This window comes from Scardinius erythrophthalmus, assembly GCF_964197995.2.
Source record: "Scardinius erythrophthalmus genome assembly, chromosome: 16".
Classification (NCBI taxonomy): domain Eukaryota; kingdom Metazoa; phylum Chordata; class Actinopteri; order Cypriniformes; family Leuciscidae; genus Scardinius; species Scardinius erythrophthalmus.
In genome coordinates, this window is record NC_138236.1 from 7413859 (window position 1) to 7431813 (window position 17955).

General features: G+C 37.0%; 1 protein-coding gene across 1 annotated transcript in view; it reads left to right on the top strand.

Moving 5' to 3' along the window:
• LOC308703988 (oxidation resistance protein 1-like) overlaps positions 1-17581 on the top strand; it is a gene marked incomplete at its 3' end in the record, with an annotated part of 106200 nt that extends 88619 nt beyond the window's left edge. Inside the window, exons 3-4 of the mRNA XM_081388035.1 lie at positions 2214-2407; positions 17538-17581. Coding sequence (XP_081244161.1) covers positions 2214-2407; positions 17538-17581 — 238 coding nt within the window. The remainder of the gene's footprint in view (positions 1-2213; positions 2408-17537) is intronic.
• Positions 17582-17955: the final 374 nt, after the last annotated feature.

Below are 17955 nucleotides of genomic sequence, written 5' to 3' on the forward strand. Positions count from 1 at the left end.
TAACATCAAAACATCAAGAGGTGCTTTTATATATATACAGAGAAGGATTTTGTTGCTTAATGGGTTGTTAGTGAGGTGAATTATATATTTTTATGTAATTTATTATCATTCTCTGTGTATGTAAATATATAAATAGTAGCTAATTATAGTAATTTACTATAATAGTGTGACTGATGACATTTGGTTGCTAAGCTAAGACTTAGTATTTGGATAACAGTAAAAGTATTTTTTTATCAATGCTTTTTGGTACAAAATTATATTTATTATCAACATCCTTCTCACTTTTACATTTTAAAGTTAATCGCTGTACATTCAGCTTACCGTTTGACAGTTGGATGTGTAGCCTATTCTAAATGTTTTTGAGCTGGTTAAGAGAGACCCTTGGTTAAAGTCTTGCCAACTGGCTTCAGTTTTCTGGTTGACTTGCTGCTCTGTTGTCTAACCAACTAGTTCTTGTTTTTGTTGGGCTTCCTTAACCGTGTAATCTTGCCAGCCGGTGTTTGTCTTCTGGCTGATTGCATGTATTATGCAATGGTGAGTTGGTTTGAGAGAGAGGGAGGGAATCGCACCTGGAGTCTGCCATCAACATGCAGTCAGAGGTGCTGTCGGCTCTGTTGTGAGCTGTTTATTTAGACAGGTGTCTATGACATGCCCACACATACCTCTGTTGAGAGAGAGAATCATTTCATGTTGTCTATAAGGTTTTTAATTGATTATTAAAGTTTTGAATGCATGATACTAATCCATGATAATCATTTGTGACACATGGGATCAATATCTCACTCATAATGCTCTGCAAAACTCTTTTCTCACGTATTCTCATGCAAGCAGTAATTCAGCTTTAAAATAAAATTTAGATTAAATTTGGTCTTGATCCCATTCTTCACCCTTTTTTTCCTAATAACTTATAAAATGGACTAAAATAAATAAATAAATGCAGATTTTTATTTTTATTTTCCTATTATATTATATTATTTTATTATTGTATTTCTATTATTTGTTTTATTTCTTAGCTAAGCAGTTTAAAGGTTATAGATTGGTCATGATTATTATTATTATTATTTGTACAATTTATTACCAGTAGGTGGCACAGTTTTAAAGCTTTAGGGACCCCCTTACGTCACCTGCCAAACTAGAATTTTAATGAACATCTAAACTTTCAGCACCCTGCTTTTCTCATTTTTTTTTTTTTCAGCAAATTTGATTACTACATTTTTATTGATAACTGTAGCATAATCTCATTTTACCATGTTTAATCTATTCCACAGAAACATAATAAATGCAGAAAAAAGTAATGCATAAATGTGAAAAGGTCTGCTTCTTTGACTCACAACAGCACATGTTTATCTGATCATTCCCTCTGAGTCTTCATGCTGGCAGCATTTCAGGATTATCCAGAAGATGATGTGCAGGATTCCTGGGAATGTTATTTGCTTTTTCATTTGTCCAACTTATAGGTTGAGATAAAATGTGAAGATGATTGACTGTGAGATAAAAAAATAAAGGGATCTTGACTCCAGTGATCTGCCTCTCCTTCTTTAGGTTCAATACCTGTTTTAAAGCAAATCAATTTAAAGATTAAACATTTGCCCTGAGCTAAGGAATCAAACTCTTTTTGTTCAGTGGTGTTTGAAATCCAAAATGCCTCTTTTGAATAATGCAGCATTTTTACAGCTGCTGTTAAATTTGAGGACCTGGAGGCAAATTTACTGCACCATGTTACATTTCTCTTTTTAAGCTGCACAATATATTAGAACCATAACGTGAATTAGAAGAAGCCGTGTTACTGAAGAACAGACATTTCCAGTCTAATAACCCATTAGAAAGAAACAGTTTCACAGTGTCACCTGTTGCCTCCATGTGTTGGCTTTTTTACGGATGCATGATACTACAATTGTAGACCTTTTTTTTTTGTTGGAATCAATCATGACAGGCCTTTAGCAGCACAGAAACATTTGCAGTCGCACACGTTCTCCAACGATCCATGACGGCCAATTCACACCGCACCAACAGACGGTAACACTTTCCGTCGGGTTTGTCGGATCAGCTTGTATTGAGCGATTTAACAGTGATTCAGAATTAGAATGTCTGAGAAGTGAGAAGTGCTGTAATCTGGTCTGTGTGTCTGTGTTAATTGGACTTAAGTGTTCAAACACTGCTTGATGTGGTTTGAAGTATCAGTTCTTCATGTCTTCTTTGCTGTTTCCTCTCAGACTGAAGAAGAAGTCCCAGTCGGTGGATATCGGCTCTCAAAGTTTTCCAGCACGGCTCATCCCAAGTCTGTCCTTAAACAGATCTTCACCACCTGTTGCCAAGACAACCCCATCCGAGGTGCAAGAAAACAACACCACCAATTCCCAGTTCCGTGGTCCGCGGTGCAGTGAACTGAAACGAGGATACACCATAGGTAAATGAGCATCTCTTCAGTATTCACCTGTGTGTGTGTGTGTGTGTGTGTGTGTTACTCCATCTCATAAGTTTCATTTTGCGCTTAATCTCTGTGTAAATGTTTGTGTGCATGAAGATGTTCACTTTAGACGAGTCAAAGTTACTCTTCTAACCTCTTCTCGGCTCTTTCACCTCATTCTCAACTCTCTCGCTTTCTCCTCTTTTTCTCCTAATACTCTCATGTCTACTCTCATCACTCTCTCCTCTCTCTCCTTGCTCTAATCTCTCTATCCTCTCTTTCCCTTGTCGTCTATTGTTCCTCTCCTTCTCATCTTCTTCTCTTTGATCTCATGTATATCTCCATTCTATCTCCTCTCATTCTCCACTATTTTTTTTTACTTTGCTATCATCTCTCTTTCTCATCTTTTTCCTTTCTCATCTATCTGATCTATTCTCCATATCTCACCTTTTTCATATCTGTCTCCATAGTTTTTCAGCTCCATCTGTTTTTGCTCTCATCCATCTCTTTCTCCTCCCATTCTCCACTCTCTCCTTGCTCTCATTTCTGTCTCTTCTCTTTCTCCCGTTTCCTATTTTCCTCTTTCTCATCTATCTCATCTCAACTCTTTTTCATGTCTCAATAGTTTCTCCTCTCATTCTCCTCTCCCTCTTTTTGTTCTATTGTCTAATCTCTTTCTCCTAGATCTTCTCTTTCTTCTAGATCTCACCTCTTTTTTATTCCTCCATAAGTCCATATTTTCTCGTCTCCATCTCTTTTGTTGCTCCCATCGATCTAATCTCTTTCTCCTCTCATTCTCCCCTCTCTCGTTGCTCTCATCTCTGTCTCTTCTCTTTCTCCCGTCTCCTATTTTTCCTCTCTTCCTTATCGATCTCATCTCTTTCTCCTAAATCTCACCTCTTTTTTCATGCCTCCATAGTTTCTCATCTCCATCTCTTTCTCCTCTCATTTTCCACTCTCTCTCTGTGCTTTCAACTCTTCTTTCTCATCTTTCTCCTCTTTTTCTCATATATTTCACATCATGTCTCCATGGTTTCTCCTCTCATTCTCCACCATCTCTTTTTGCTCTCATCCTAGATCTTGCCTCTTTTTCATGTCATAGTTTCTCTTCACGTTCTCCACCTTCTCTATCTGCTTTCTCATCTCATATATTTGGCTGGTTTTGAAGGGATTGTGAAGAGAGGTCAGAGGCTTTAGAGAGAACAGGAGACTGCTTTCCTTTCATCTCGGCCTGTTTGATTGTGCTGGTGATTTAACGGCACAGTTTAAGAGACGATTGAAAGAGACGTTTCCGCAAATCAAGAAGTCCTTCAGTGCCTCTCACAGAACACGGGTTAGCAAATGGACCTGCTTTGTGTTCACTTCATTTGCCCGCTCTTGTAAAGCTGCTTTGCCGAATGTATAAAACAGATAATAAAATATGCTCATTAAACCTACAAAACCATAAGTTGTGCTATAGCTACTATAATCTTTATTAGTATATCTATATTTAATGGTAGGGATTTGAGCAAATTCCTGTGGTAAAAACTTAGTTAACTTATAGCTAACTTGCCCCACAATAACCAGTGTTATTTTAGTATTATTTATATAGGCCTATTTATTAATAGCTTTTACTTTAATATTTTCAGTTTTCATTTTAATTTTACATCAAGGTTTAGTAATTTAGTTTTTGGCTTTTGTCATTTGTATTAGTTGTTTATGTTTCCAAATATTTGTATTTATTTTTATTTTAGATTTAGTCTTTTTAGTTCTTCAGCTTAAACTTAATTTATTTCAGTTTTAATGCAACATTTCTAATTATCATTTGAGTTCAACTAATATTTATATTTTATTTTATTTCAGATTAATTTCAAGCAACAAGGTGATTTTTCTAAGCAATTAGACTTGTAATTTTAGCCTAGTGGATGATAAACCAAGAGAAATCCCACTGATGACATTGCAGAAGTGAAGCGAACGGGTCTTGTATTAACCTGAAAGGGTTTATTTTGCTTTAATGATCAGTTGACTATGCCCTGCTGCTTAAATAAATGAGCATGGAATATAGATCGGAGTTGAAATTTGATTTCATCAAGTGAGAAGAAAGAGACCGAGCCATAAGAGAGACATTGAACTGGCACAGCTATGTAGAAAATTTGTCGCCTGGAATAGCATCCAGCTATAGTTTAAAGTTAGCCTGGCTCCGCCCTCCTACGTACTTCCGCTCAATTTCATTTTCCTTCAGTACTACGTCTGGGACTGCTGTATATTCTTAGGTTTCCAGAAATCAATTTTTTGTAGGACCAATCAGCGAACAGAGGGAGTGGCTGAGAACGATGACGTTGAGATCGTGCGCTAGTTTGAGTTGACATACGTCACGACCAAATGTTAGTGATTAGTTATGGCAGATCCAGAGTGACTCTGGGCAGATCCAATAGTTTTAAACTTCGACAGAGTACCCGCCTACAAGGAAGTTAACGCTTGTCAATGGAGAGAGGCCAGACTCTCTGTACAAATGAAATGTACGAGAGTCTGGTAGAACCAGGCTAGTTTAAAGTCCCCCTGTGGTGAAAATCAAGCTTTTAATGTTGTTTATAAGTCTATGTGGTGTTTTTAATATGCGTTAAGACAAACCATGAGCAAATTCATATGTCAACATCATTGCTGAGTATTTTCTCCTTAAAACGGCAGTGAACCAAAGACGGTCTCTCAAACACGGTTTGAAATCTTAGCATGATGTCACAAACTACCTTGTAACCAATCACGTCCACGTGAGTGGATCTCTGAGCTGGTGTGAGTGATCGGAGGCGGGGCTAATTTGCATACTAAATGAGGCAAGGGTGTAGAGTTACATTCAAGCTATTTTAAGGCAGGAAGATTTTTTGGAATCTGAATAAAGCAGAGTTGGTGATCAAATATGATTTTTAAAGGATAAAATTATCGACTACAGGGAGACTTTAAAAGTCATTATTATCACAATCAAGCATTCATGAGAGTCGTGTCATAATGAACGATATTTTACTCTAATTTCCCACTCTTTAAGGTTATTGGTGATGTTGCTGTTCTCATTGTTTGACTTTCTCCTGTCTTTTAAAGGCAGTGCCCTCTGGCAGTCACTGCAAATCACGGCACAGTTTGTCTCCTCATAGTGCCTCTAATTGGTGGAGACGACCGCAGGAGAGAGAAGTGTTATTGATGGCCGCACGCTGGGCATCTTTTCATCCTGTGTCAGAACCGCCATTAAAACCACACCACATATCCCGCTACATTTTAATAACCTGCCCTCATGTATCCCACCAAATTATACTGTCATTTCCAGCTCGATGTGAGCGATGGTTAAGAGTGTTTTAATGTTTTTAAATGAAAATGACCCTGACAGACCATTCAGTCTCCTTAAATGAGAGTGGTTTTATAGCAGGGAAGCATACATGCCGCAATAAGTGCTTTTGGTTAGCTGCAAATGGGTCAGGGTGAGCGGGGTATAAATTCGTCCATGTGGACATAAGCCTGCAATAATGAAATAAGTGCAGATCTTGGGGTGATGTGGGAAATGCGCTTCAGGTAATCAGCAGAGAAGGAGTCTGGTCCACAACGGTCCCATACAGTAGGGTCCTGTTCTAGCCTTAATACCTAACTCACCTAATTCTGTTAACAAGATACTGGATAGTCTCTTATATAAGCCTCCTTTATCTGATCTTTATCCTGTAGTTCCTTAGGATGACATTATCTAGCCTCAGCCTTTGGTGCTTGTATATACATGTAAAGTTTAGTGGAGAGCGATTAGTTGGGCTTGGTGATTCACCAAAAACAAAACAAAAAAACTACAAAAACGTGCCTAAAACATAAAGATAACCAGCAGTTGGTTTTAACTGGACATTTAAAGTAGTCTGTTCAAAAGTTTGGTGGTTTTTTTTTTGTAAGGAAATTTATATTTTTATTCAGCAAAGATGCATTCATATTGATCAGAAGTGACAGTGAAGATTTATAATGTTAAATAAGATTTTATATTTCATATAAATGCTGATCTATCTATTCATCAAGGAATCCATTTGTTTCCACAAAAATATTAAGGAGCGCAACTGTTTTCAACATTGATAATAATAAGAAATGTTTTTTCAAAGCAGAACATTCTGCTTTGCCATCACAAAAATAATTTACATTTTAAAATATATTCAAATAGAAAACCATTATTTTAAATTGTAATAATATTTCACACTATTACTGTTTTTTCTGTATTTTTGATCAAATAAATGCAGGCTTGATGAGCATAAGAAACATTATAAAATCGTATCCACCCCAAACTTTTGAACGGTAGTGTATTTAACCAAGAATTTATTATATGCCATTTAAGAAGGACGAAGAGTTGCAGTTAAACGATTGATTTTAGACACGTGGACTTGATAAAGCCTCTCCTTTGAGTTTTTCTAAGTTCCCTTCAGTCGATGTTTCATGTCATCCTCCAGCCGTTAAATGTAAGCGTCTTCCTCCACATGCGATCTAACGCGGCGTCATGCGTAATGCCTCTGTGTTTCCGTTCTCATTAGGAGGCTGAGTATGATTTGCTGTCGGTGTGATAAGGTGAACTGTCAGACTGCTCAAGACTGATAACAGCACTAATGGTTGTGGAAAGGTAGAATGTTTGTCCTGTTCCTCAGTCTCCTCTCTTCTCAGAAGCACTGCCTTGTTGTGCTGAGAGTATTCTGAAGGTGCTGACCTGTGGGGTCAGGAGAGATTCTGTATGGGATGAAAATCTGTCTTACAGGGAAGCAACAGATGAGGGTGCAGCATGCTAACAAACAAATGTCATCCTGATGAAGAACGGTTAGGCTGTTGGGAACTTGAGCTGGGTTTCTAATTACCCACTGTCTGCTGCCCTTACAGACCTCGTACTGTTGTCTGCTGGGTATTTATGCATTCACATATTCCAGAATATCTAAAAATAATGCCAGTGTTTTTTTTTACTTTTTGAAAGGTAATGTTAGCTGATATTAAGACCTGAAAAGTGCATTTTGTTTTGTTTTTCACTTGTTGTAAGCATAAACCACCCAAACCCAAACCCGCCTTTTGTTATTATTGGAAAATGCAATTATTTAGGCTACTTTTATATAAAAAAATTAAATCATATAATCCAAATATAAAAATAACATTTGATATATACATGTGATAATAACAATAATATATATATATATATAAAATAATATATATAAGCATTTATAAATATTTGTATTTCATAAAATGTGTTTAATATTTAATAAAATATATGTAATGACCATTCGTCATTCGTAAGTGCATGGGGATGAAAGTACACTATAAACTAGAAAAAGAAATTCCACACACTACTCAAACTTGTTTATTTTTCCCCAATTAAGTATTCAAAATAAATAGAAATACAAATATTTGAAATGTTTTCATAATGTCATAATGTTTCATAAATTATATATTTTTTATTTTAAGTTTCAAATATATTTCTAATATAGCTAAATCTAGATTCATATTCATATATTTAATTCATTTTAACACAATATCTATGTCTGACTGGCATCTTTCACTGGTTGTATGTATGAAAAATCACAAAAACACTTGTAAATCAAGTTTGTTTGCACACAGCAGTGTCCCGCTATTACCCATGTTATTTACACACTGAAATAGATTGGTTTGGGTGTTAGGTGGAATGATGGCGGTGCAGACATAGTTACTGTAACCAGCCTTCAGCCTCCACCTGCACGCTCCATCAGCGCCCGACCTGCTGACTCCAATTCAATTAGCAGCAGTTCAATAGATTGAGCAAGTGTTGAGCTCAAGCATGGCTTCCGCAGGCTTCTCTCAGGCTGCAAAAGGAGCCGCATATATTATCCAGTAGAAAACGTCTGTGACATTTACTCTCCTGTGCTATAAAATGCAGAAGGCCACAATGGCGGACCGCTTTAGAATTTATGACTGGTCTGTTAGGCCTAGAGGAGAACTTGACAGTTTTTAGCACTGCGTTTTGTAAAGTGCTAATGTTTATTTGCTCAGATTGATGCTGTCTCGCATGTACCTGATCTCCAGCAGTGCCTGTTCATCCTTCTGTTTACACAGCCACAGCAAATGAAGACACCACTTTTGAGCAGAAAAATAGCCCTACGTCTGTCTCAGACAGGATTGACAGACACCCCCGGAGGCTTCAGTGTGGGTAACACACATTATCGACAAGCCTGTGACTGTTAAACGGCGGAAATATGTGAACCATGTTGCATTCGGATCAATCACGTTCCATTCAGGTCAGCTTTAGCTGTGGTGCGGTGGCCCTTCATGATGTCGTTACTATCTATACTCTGACCTTTTGTGTTTTAACTGATTGACCCGTCTTGAACCTTATCATAGTTAATGCTGCTCATGGCCACAGCCTGGGCTTCTGGGCCATGCAGAGATCAGATATAAGAAGGATCCAGGACCACTTGCTGAAAAGGTCAGGGAATGATGGTGGATTACTGAGGCGAGTCCTGCCGCTTATATGAGGCTGTTTGTCACATTTCATAGTTTTATGTTAGGGGTTGTTTACTATTTAATGTAGTCAGTGTCCACAGGTTTTTATCGGTCCTCTGTGAAACAAAAACAAGCTGATCTTGCATTGTTTTGTGCTCTTTTCACCTTTATGCAAATCGGGTAATGATGTAAATATTCCTCGCAAAATTGTGGCTTTTAGCATCCCTTTTAAATAAACTTTGTCTGTGCTGAACAGAATGACAATGCTCACGGCACTGTGCTATTCCAGTGCATTTAGCACCTGCATAAAACCGGTTACGAGTGCTCTGTGAAAAAGATATCACGCAAAATACTGCATGCTAATGTGGTGCAACTATTTAGTAAATCTGAACCTCAGAGTTTGGTTTGAGGCAACTTTGGCATGTAAAATGATATATCCGTGGGTAGAATTGTATATTCAACTTTGTTTTATGAGTTATGTCTCATAACTTGACTATTGAAACAAAAACTAGATACTTGAGCAAAAAAAAAAGAAATCTGTTTCTGTTCAATGATTTTCAATAGCTGCTACCACATTTTTGAATGAAAAATAATAATAATAATAATTCTTGTAATACATTTTATTTATATAGCGCCTTTCCAAAGCACAAGGACACTTTACAATCAATCAAACCAAAACGCATCTTAATACCAGATGTAAACAGGGCCGGAGATAAGATATCAAGCAAGAAGTTATTGCAGAAAATTAGCATGCAAACATGTCTGATGCACCATATGTTACATTAGATTAGCACAGGCAGTGTGAAAATATAGCAAACAACAATCTAATCAGAAACTGTGAGTGTTATTATAGGTAAAACAGAATAGCATTCTTTACTCAATTTAAAAACAATAGAAGTCAAAGACAAGATCATACTGAATCAAACTCTGAATCAACATGCACCATTGCTAAATTTTCTATATATTGTAATCATTATGTTCACAACTTTTAATTATTACTTCAATGAGCTCATTGGTTCTGCTCTAACTGCGTGATTTGTACTATACTTGTACATTTCTGAAACACATTACTTGGACAGTCACCTCTGATAATAGATCACTCTAAATTGTAATGTAGACATTTTCTGTAAAGCTGCTTTGAAACAATATGTATATTGTGAAAAGCACTAGACAAATAAATGTGAATGTGTGAATTGAATGAGAGAGATGCTGTGTCCTTTTTGTTGATGAATACAGATTGAAATATATGTCTGAGTAGTCAGTGTTCATTAACTCATTCCCAGAAACAGCGTAAGAAAAACACAGCATCTCGGTTAAAGGTTAATTGTTTGCTTTAACCTTCCCTTCACAGCAGATTTGCTGTGTTGTTTATTATTGTCACAAAATATCACCTTTTTTTTATTTGTCAGGGTTCTGACTTATCTGTGCTTGTTACTGTCATGCCACAGTGTTACCAGCATCTCTTCCGCAGATTTACCCTTCTGGAACCAAATGATCTGTTTCTCGAGTTGGTCTGTGAAGAGTGAGAGCCGAAAGATTCTGTGACTTAAAGCGGAGGTACAAAGTGGCAACAAATGCTTGACATGTGGTCAATAACTGACACAGAATGAGCAGAATTATATGGCAGTGTCCTTTTAATGTCATGTGGAGGAGGTTATGAGCTACATCACAGTAGCTCTAGAAAGGTTAAGTCAAGCATTAAAGCAACAGGGTGGAACTGATTGTAAATCAACATCCTAACAGCTCAGACACGCATTAACCCAAACAGATGAAATCTAGAGGACGTCTATCATTCTTGTAGATGTCAATTTTTTTAGAAATTAATACTTTAGTTCAGCAGTGACACATTAATTTGATCAAAAGTGACAGTAAATATATGTATAATGTTGCAAAAGATTTCTATTTTAAATAAAAGTTCTTTTGAATTATCTTTGGTATTCATCAAAGAATCCTGGAAAAAAAATTATCACAGTTTCCACAAAAATATTGAGCAGCACAACTGTTTTCAACATTGATAACAATAAGAAATGTTTCTTGAACAGGAAATCTCCACATTAGAATGATTTCTGAAGGATTAAGTGACAATTCAGCTTTGCCATCACAAAAATAAATAACATTTTAATATATTAAAATAGAAAACAGTTCTTTTAATTAGTAATAATATTTCACAATAACCAACTTTTTTATTGTATTTTTCGACCCCAAACTTTTGAACGATAGTGTGCATGCTGTATAAGGACTTGTATTGAGCTAGTTCACTCAAATAAATCACCTGAATGAACTGAATCACTAAAATGAATCATTTGATTTGAAAATGTATATATTTTATCTTTCACTTCATTTGAAAGATAGAGTGGATACTTTAGGATAGCATGTTTGATTATTCCCTCAGTTTGCTTAACTGGGTCGGTATTGGAAAAAGTGCTTGGTTTTGAAAACTCTTGTTAAGTTAATAGCATCATACTTTTTGTTAGTTACTGCCCTGCTCTCAATGCTCTCCATGTCTAACTAGATTGGCAGTCACAGTAACTCTCAGACGAAGGCACAGAGATTCATGGATTAGGCCGTGGGGTGGAATGAAAACTGTTTGCTTTCCTGGAGGTGGTTCTGCATCCAGGGCTGAATTTACTGCTGCATTCCCCTCGGAAGGATTGGTGCCGCTGGATTTATAACCAGTGCTGTATAATTACGCCCTCTCTCTCTCTCTCTCTCTCTCTCTCTCTCTCTCTCTCTCTCTCTCTCTCTCTCTCTCTCTCTCTCTCTCTCTCTCTCTCTCTCTCTCTCTCTCTCTCTCTCTCTCTCTCTCTCTCTCTCTCCCTCTCCCTCTCCCTCTCCCTCTCTCTCTCTCTCTCTTCCGTTTGGAAGTCTATGGCAGCCCATGGAACCGCTTGCGGGAAAGTTATGAAATTTGGCACACTGATAGCAGACAGTCTGAACAGTCACAATAGCAAATTTGGAGTCTCTAACTCAATCCCCCTAGCGCCACCAACTGTCCAAAATTTCACTCATGGTTTATGGTAACTTTTGAACCATAAGGGCTAGAAACAAAATTGGCCCAAGACGATTCGATTGCATCACATGACGTAATTTTCCATTTAGATTTTTTTTTTACTTACTTTTTTGAACTCATCCAAGACGGTTGCTCCGATTTTCATGAAAATTGAACCAGATCATCTTCAGTCCATGCCAACAAAAAATTATGGAATTCAAGTTGATTTGTCAAACCGTTCTTGAATACTGCGCAAGCTAATTTTATGTATCACTTGCAAAAACAAACGTAAGGCTGTATCTCTGCAACGCTTTATCGTATTCAGACCAAACTTGGTACATGTCATCACAAGCATGACTTGAGGCTACATGCTGCGTTTCGGCAGAGCGCCACCTACTGGTCCGGAGATACGAAAAATGGCTATTGACTATTTGATAGAAAGTGGCAAAAGAATCCAATCAAAGTCACCCACGGGCCATTTTTTATGCTCTCATTCATATAAATGTCTATAACTCCAAAACAAAATGAGATATTTTCACCAAATTTGACACATGTATGGGCTATATGGCGCTATAATAGAACAAAACAAGGGCATTGCGATTAATTAAAATATAATATCATGATATTAATTGCAACACTTTACAAGTGCATTAGTGTACCGTTACAAAACTCGGTATGTATCTTGATAATCCATTAAATCATATTTTTAGTTACTGTATATACAATTTTTCAGCCATTTTGCCTAAAATTATCTTTAAATGTCTTTTAATTTCTCATTGTTGCAGTTGGTCTGACACTCCCAGCCATGCTGGCATGTTTCGTTGTCATCTTTGCACTTGGCCCCGGTAATTGCTGCTTGCAGCTATATTTATTGATTATTATTGATTAAGGGGATTTTAATTGAGGGGCAAGCAGTTTTCCCTGTGGTTTTGCCTTCCTATCGATTGAACCCCTCGCTGTGTAAAATAAGTTCTTCCAGTCCTCATAAAGGTTGATATTTGTTTTAGTTTCCTTGTGCATTTACTGTGCAGTGTCAGGTCAGACAGATTTCTGTTCTTGTGTACTGAAACTTGAATTCCTAAATTATTGTTTTCCTTATATTTTCATCATTATTGCCAAAAGTAAATGTAAATCAAGCTTAAAGCCTCAAATTCACTCATTGTTGCCACCCCAAGACTCTGCTCAAATACATCAGAAATTATCTGTTTGGTTTCAGTGTTGAGTGCATTTGTGGCTTGAGTCCATTTATAATGTAATTCAAGGCACTAAGAAAAGTTTTCCACTGTTACACTGAATAATATCAAACACTCTTTGCTTGTTATAGTCTTTGGCTGGTTAGAAAAAAAACTTGTATGCATATTGTCATTGGATAATAGTGATCTATGAATTCATTTTATATACGTGAACATTACTTGAATTTAAAGGTGTGTGGTAGCTTTTATTGTTTTATTTTGAGGTGAAAAGTTAGACCATTGGGTTTACATGCCCCTTTCAGAAAGTTGCTTTTTTTTTATAAGAATTTATGGTAACACAACACTTTGGTTTAGGGTCCAATTCTCACTTTTAACTGGTTGCTGCTTAGCATGCATTAAATTGACTGTTTATTAGTGCCTATAAAGCACATATTAATGTCTTATTCTTCATGACCATATTCTACATTCCTTAATTCTACCCAATATCTAAACTTAACAACTACCCTACTAACTATTAAAGGAGAACTCCGGTCAATTTTAACATTGAGCTCATTTTTTTGTCAATTTGGAGTGCTGTCAATACAGAGAACAACGACAAAAATCGGTTACACCGTGTTATCCTCTTTTTAAAATTTGCACCCTGTTGACTTCAATGGGGCAAGTTTTAAACCTGCTTTTAGCCTCTTAACATCCTTGATGTGTCATTTCAAGTGCCCAGCCATGTGAGTGATTCCTTCAGAGTGAACACGGGTGAATCTGACTGCAGTAGATGTGAAAGAAATGGATAAAAATTATGTTATTTCAGCCAGCGCACCTGTATTTACATCCTGTTTTCGGTCGAAGTCCGGAGTAATCGATTGTCAAATTCACGTGCATAGGTTTAGTTACCTATGATCACGCGCGTGAACTCGGCAATCGACTACTTTGGACTTCAACCGAAAACAGGATGTAAATACAGGTATTTGCGCTGGCTTAAATAACATCATTTTTATCCATTTCTTTCACATCTACTGCAGTCAGATTCACTCGTGTTCACTCTGAAGGAATCACTCACATTAGCTGTGCACTTGTAATGACACATCAAGGATGTTAAGAGGCTAAAAGCAGGTTTAAATATTGCCTTATTGAAGTCAACAGGGTGCAAATTTTAAAAAGAGGATAACACGGTGTAACCGATTTTTGTCGTTGTTCTCTGTACTGACAGCACTCCAAATTGACAAAAAAATGAGCTTAATGTTAAAATTGACCGGAGTTCTCCTTTAATAAGCAATTAGGAGTTTATTGAGGCAAAAGTCGTAGTTAATAGTGAGAATTGGACCGTAATCTAAAGTGTGACCGAATTTATTATTTAATAATTTTATAGATTAGATGTACTTTTTAAACATCTTCATTATTCATCATAACGTAGTGGAATAATTTAACCTGCATTCTTTCTGCATGTTTTTTGCAATTATGCTACGTCAGTTAAAAAGATAGACCTACTGTATGTGTAATTTATTTAATTCATTTTCAGATGCATTTCTTTGACTGTGCTTCTGTTATTTGATTTGTCTGTCATTATTCAGTTATTAAAGCAAATGTCAAAGTAAACTGTCAAAAATGCAGTAATTTATATAAACTTTACATAAATGTTTTGATTACTATAAAATTAAATCAGATGATGATTGGGATAAGTGGGAGACAATGGCACCCTTTCATGCTTTTCTAATTTAGCTATAAGAACTAAATTAGCTAATTTTCTATGCATTTCATTTAAAAAATATATATTGGATGATGCATCATTATGCTAAAGTAATCTCAAATATGTTGCTTGTATTTCAAAAGAGAACAATATTTTTCATAATATGAGCGTTTTAAAGCAGTGGAAAGACCAAATCAGCTGAAGGGTCATTATATGGTGTCTTTCCGGTCCTGAAATGAGAGACTCACAGTGCCAATCACACTGGCACATCTTTGTGATTGTAGCCTCATAGTCTTGATTACCCTCTGCCACCCTGAGCCTCTCACCAGCAACATCCACCTCCATCCTCTTTATCACAAGCACTTGTCCGTTTCTTTTCTCTTAATCAGCGCAGGAATGAAAGGAGACAGGCGTTAGGCCATTATAATTCATGCACCAGCGCTTAACATAATGATGAAAAATATGAGCATGTCCTTCTTAAAGTGAAAGCAATTAATTCCCCCTGCAGAGTTCTGGAGAAGATACTGACACAGCGGTTAGCATAAGATTGAACGTGTTTTGTTTACATTAGCCTGATATCTGTGTTTCTCCCACAACATCCTGCTGGGTTATTATTTGACCACACAACTGAGTGAAGCTTAGGTTTTAGTGTTTTAATAAATTGGCCAGATAAAGATGCTAGTGCATTTCCGACGGTTCTTTCTTTCTGTTCCACTACTAAGCTCACATTTTCAAATAGATTATTTTAGATATATTTTTACATATATTTCAAAATATAGCCAAAAATATTCCAAATATAGATTTTAAAATATATTAACATGAATATACTTTCGATAAGTTTTAGTTACTTATTTCCTTATATATTTTTGGATATTTTTTGTTTCCAGTATTGTCCTATATTTTTTTATATATATATTTCAAAATATACAAATAGTTGGCAAAACTATATTTCAAATATAGATTTTAAAATATTTTCAATATATTTTAGTTACTTATATTTCCTCATGTATTTTTGGACTTTTCATATTGTCCAAAATATATTTCAAAATATAAAAAAATGTTATGTTATAAATGCTATATGTTATGTATATTAATTCAAACAAAGTTATATATATTTTGCATTTATCTAAAATGTATTTTATGATTGGAAATGTATTTTCTTGCCCCTTGAAGTACATTTTGTATAGGCTATTATACATTTTGCCATTCAAGGTCAAGTTTAAACAAAATATATTTTCATTTAACAAAAATTAAGACTTAGCATAGTTTCCTAAACGTTAAAGCATATGTCTGTGGAGGCCGTAGTCCTCTAGTAGCTACACACTAAAGCAGACCCCTTGCAGTGGGCTGTTAACGTGGGTGTACACTGTGTGAGTTAGGACACTCGAGAGGTTGTGAGCCATTGCACACGTTACGAGTCGGTTAACATGATAACCGCATCAAAGCAGGCATGACTGTATCAGCGGCAATCATCTGAGCTTTTGTGATAAACACCGAGACTGGAGCTTTCAATGTTGCTGGTGTTGCTATGTGATGTGGATGTATGATTTGCCAATAGGGGACACTGGACAAAATCAGGCCGACTCCCAGAATTTTTTATCTCAGGAAAAATCGCACGGAAATCGTTGATGCTCGTATGGTCGCAGCTCGCATTGTGTGAGAAGAATTACAAGCTGAGCCGAGTACCTTACGACCACCTGATCATTTTTAAACATGTTTAAAAAAATGGTAGAGTCGGCCCAATTTTGACTAGTATATTAGGCTGTCCCCTATTGCCAAATCATACACAACCACATCATATATTCCAGAACATTATTATAGCCATGTGGCTACAACCCTACAGCGTGTGCATACACAAACACACACACACACACACACACTTTCTAGTGGTTTTGTTGAAGGAAATGGCTGTGCTGTTATCTGCTTTTCATCAAATCATTTGCAAACTAGTCTTTTTTATTTTCTTTCTCTTTTCTGAAGCTATAGAAGCAACACTGAAAGCTCCAGTGTCCATGTTTAGCACAAAAGCTCATGCGATTGCCACCGGCTCGCCGTGCAGTACAGTCGTGCGGTGCCGTGTACTAGCTGCTTTGACACGATTATCAGGTTAACTGACTCGTAACGTGTGCAATGGCTCACAGCCTCCCGAATGTCCGAACTTGCACAGTGTACGCCCACCCATACATGTTTAAAAATTATCGGAGGTCGGGAGGTGCTCGTAACGTTCCCAGCTCGGCTCGTAATTCCTCTCCCACAGTGCGAGCTATGACCATATGAACATCAATGATTTCCACATGATTTTCCAGAGAGACACAAAAAATCTGCAATTTTTTAGGGGCCTGCAAGCCCCTACAACAGCAAATATCCTAAAGTGTACGCCCGGCTTTAGGCTGTGATGTGGATCAGATCAGTGCAGTCGTGTGTTATAAGTAGGCTAAAGGTCTCGTCTCTCCATATCTTCAGGAAGAGCAAGTAAGAGATGGAGACTATTTTCAAATCAAGATTTAATGTATTACCATGATAACTTCTGTTTCCAGGTTGATGAGCCAAGAATCCCACTTTTCAGAATCACAATGCTTTTCCCAGGAGGTTGGTTGTTTGTTCAGGTGTCCCACAGTTCTAATGCCTCCTTTGGACTTTGAAGCTAAACCCTTTGTGCTCTGTAACCAGGACAGATATGACATAACCATATCAGCTACAGAAAAAAACAGAGCGGGATGGAAAAAAAAATCCTGATGCCAAAATGAACACAATTCAGTATGACGAGAGGCTTATCCGCTAAAAATAGCTTTGTCTTCCTGATGTGATTTTTCTTTCTTTGTACAGGGATTTTTCCTTCACAAATGCCATCAGGAAATGCCTGCCGTTAAAGCTGCCTGCCATCCCCTTGTGTACAGGACTGAATGCATGTGTCTGCCAGTGATGCCTTCATTTTGTAGAGTCCATTAGTGAATGATACGTTGACATGATGAGGTTCTCAACCTTGGGTCACGACCCCATGTAGGGTCACCAGTGATACAGGTGGTGTTGTGGGCAGGGCCGTTTCTAGGCATAGGCAAACTAGGCGGTCGCCTAGGGCGCAAACAGCTGGGGGGCGCCATTGAGAGCCCCCACCACACCAAGAGATTTTTGCCCAAGCGAGTGAAAATTCTTCTTTTTTTACATTTCCGATAATGGAGCGTATATTTGCACTAAGTTCCTGTCTTTTTTAGCAAAAATACGCCCACCACTAAATATCTACAGT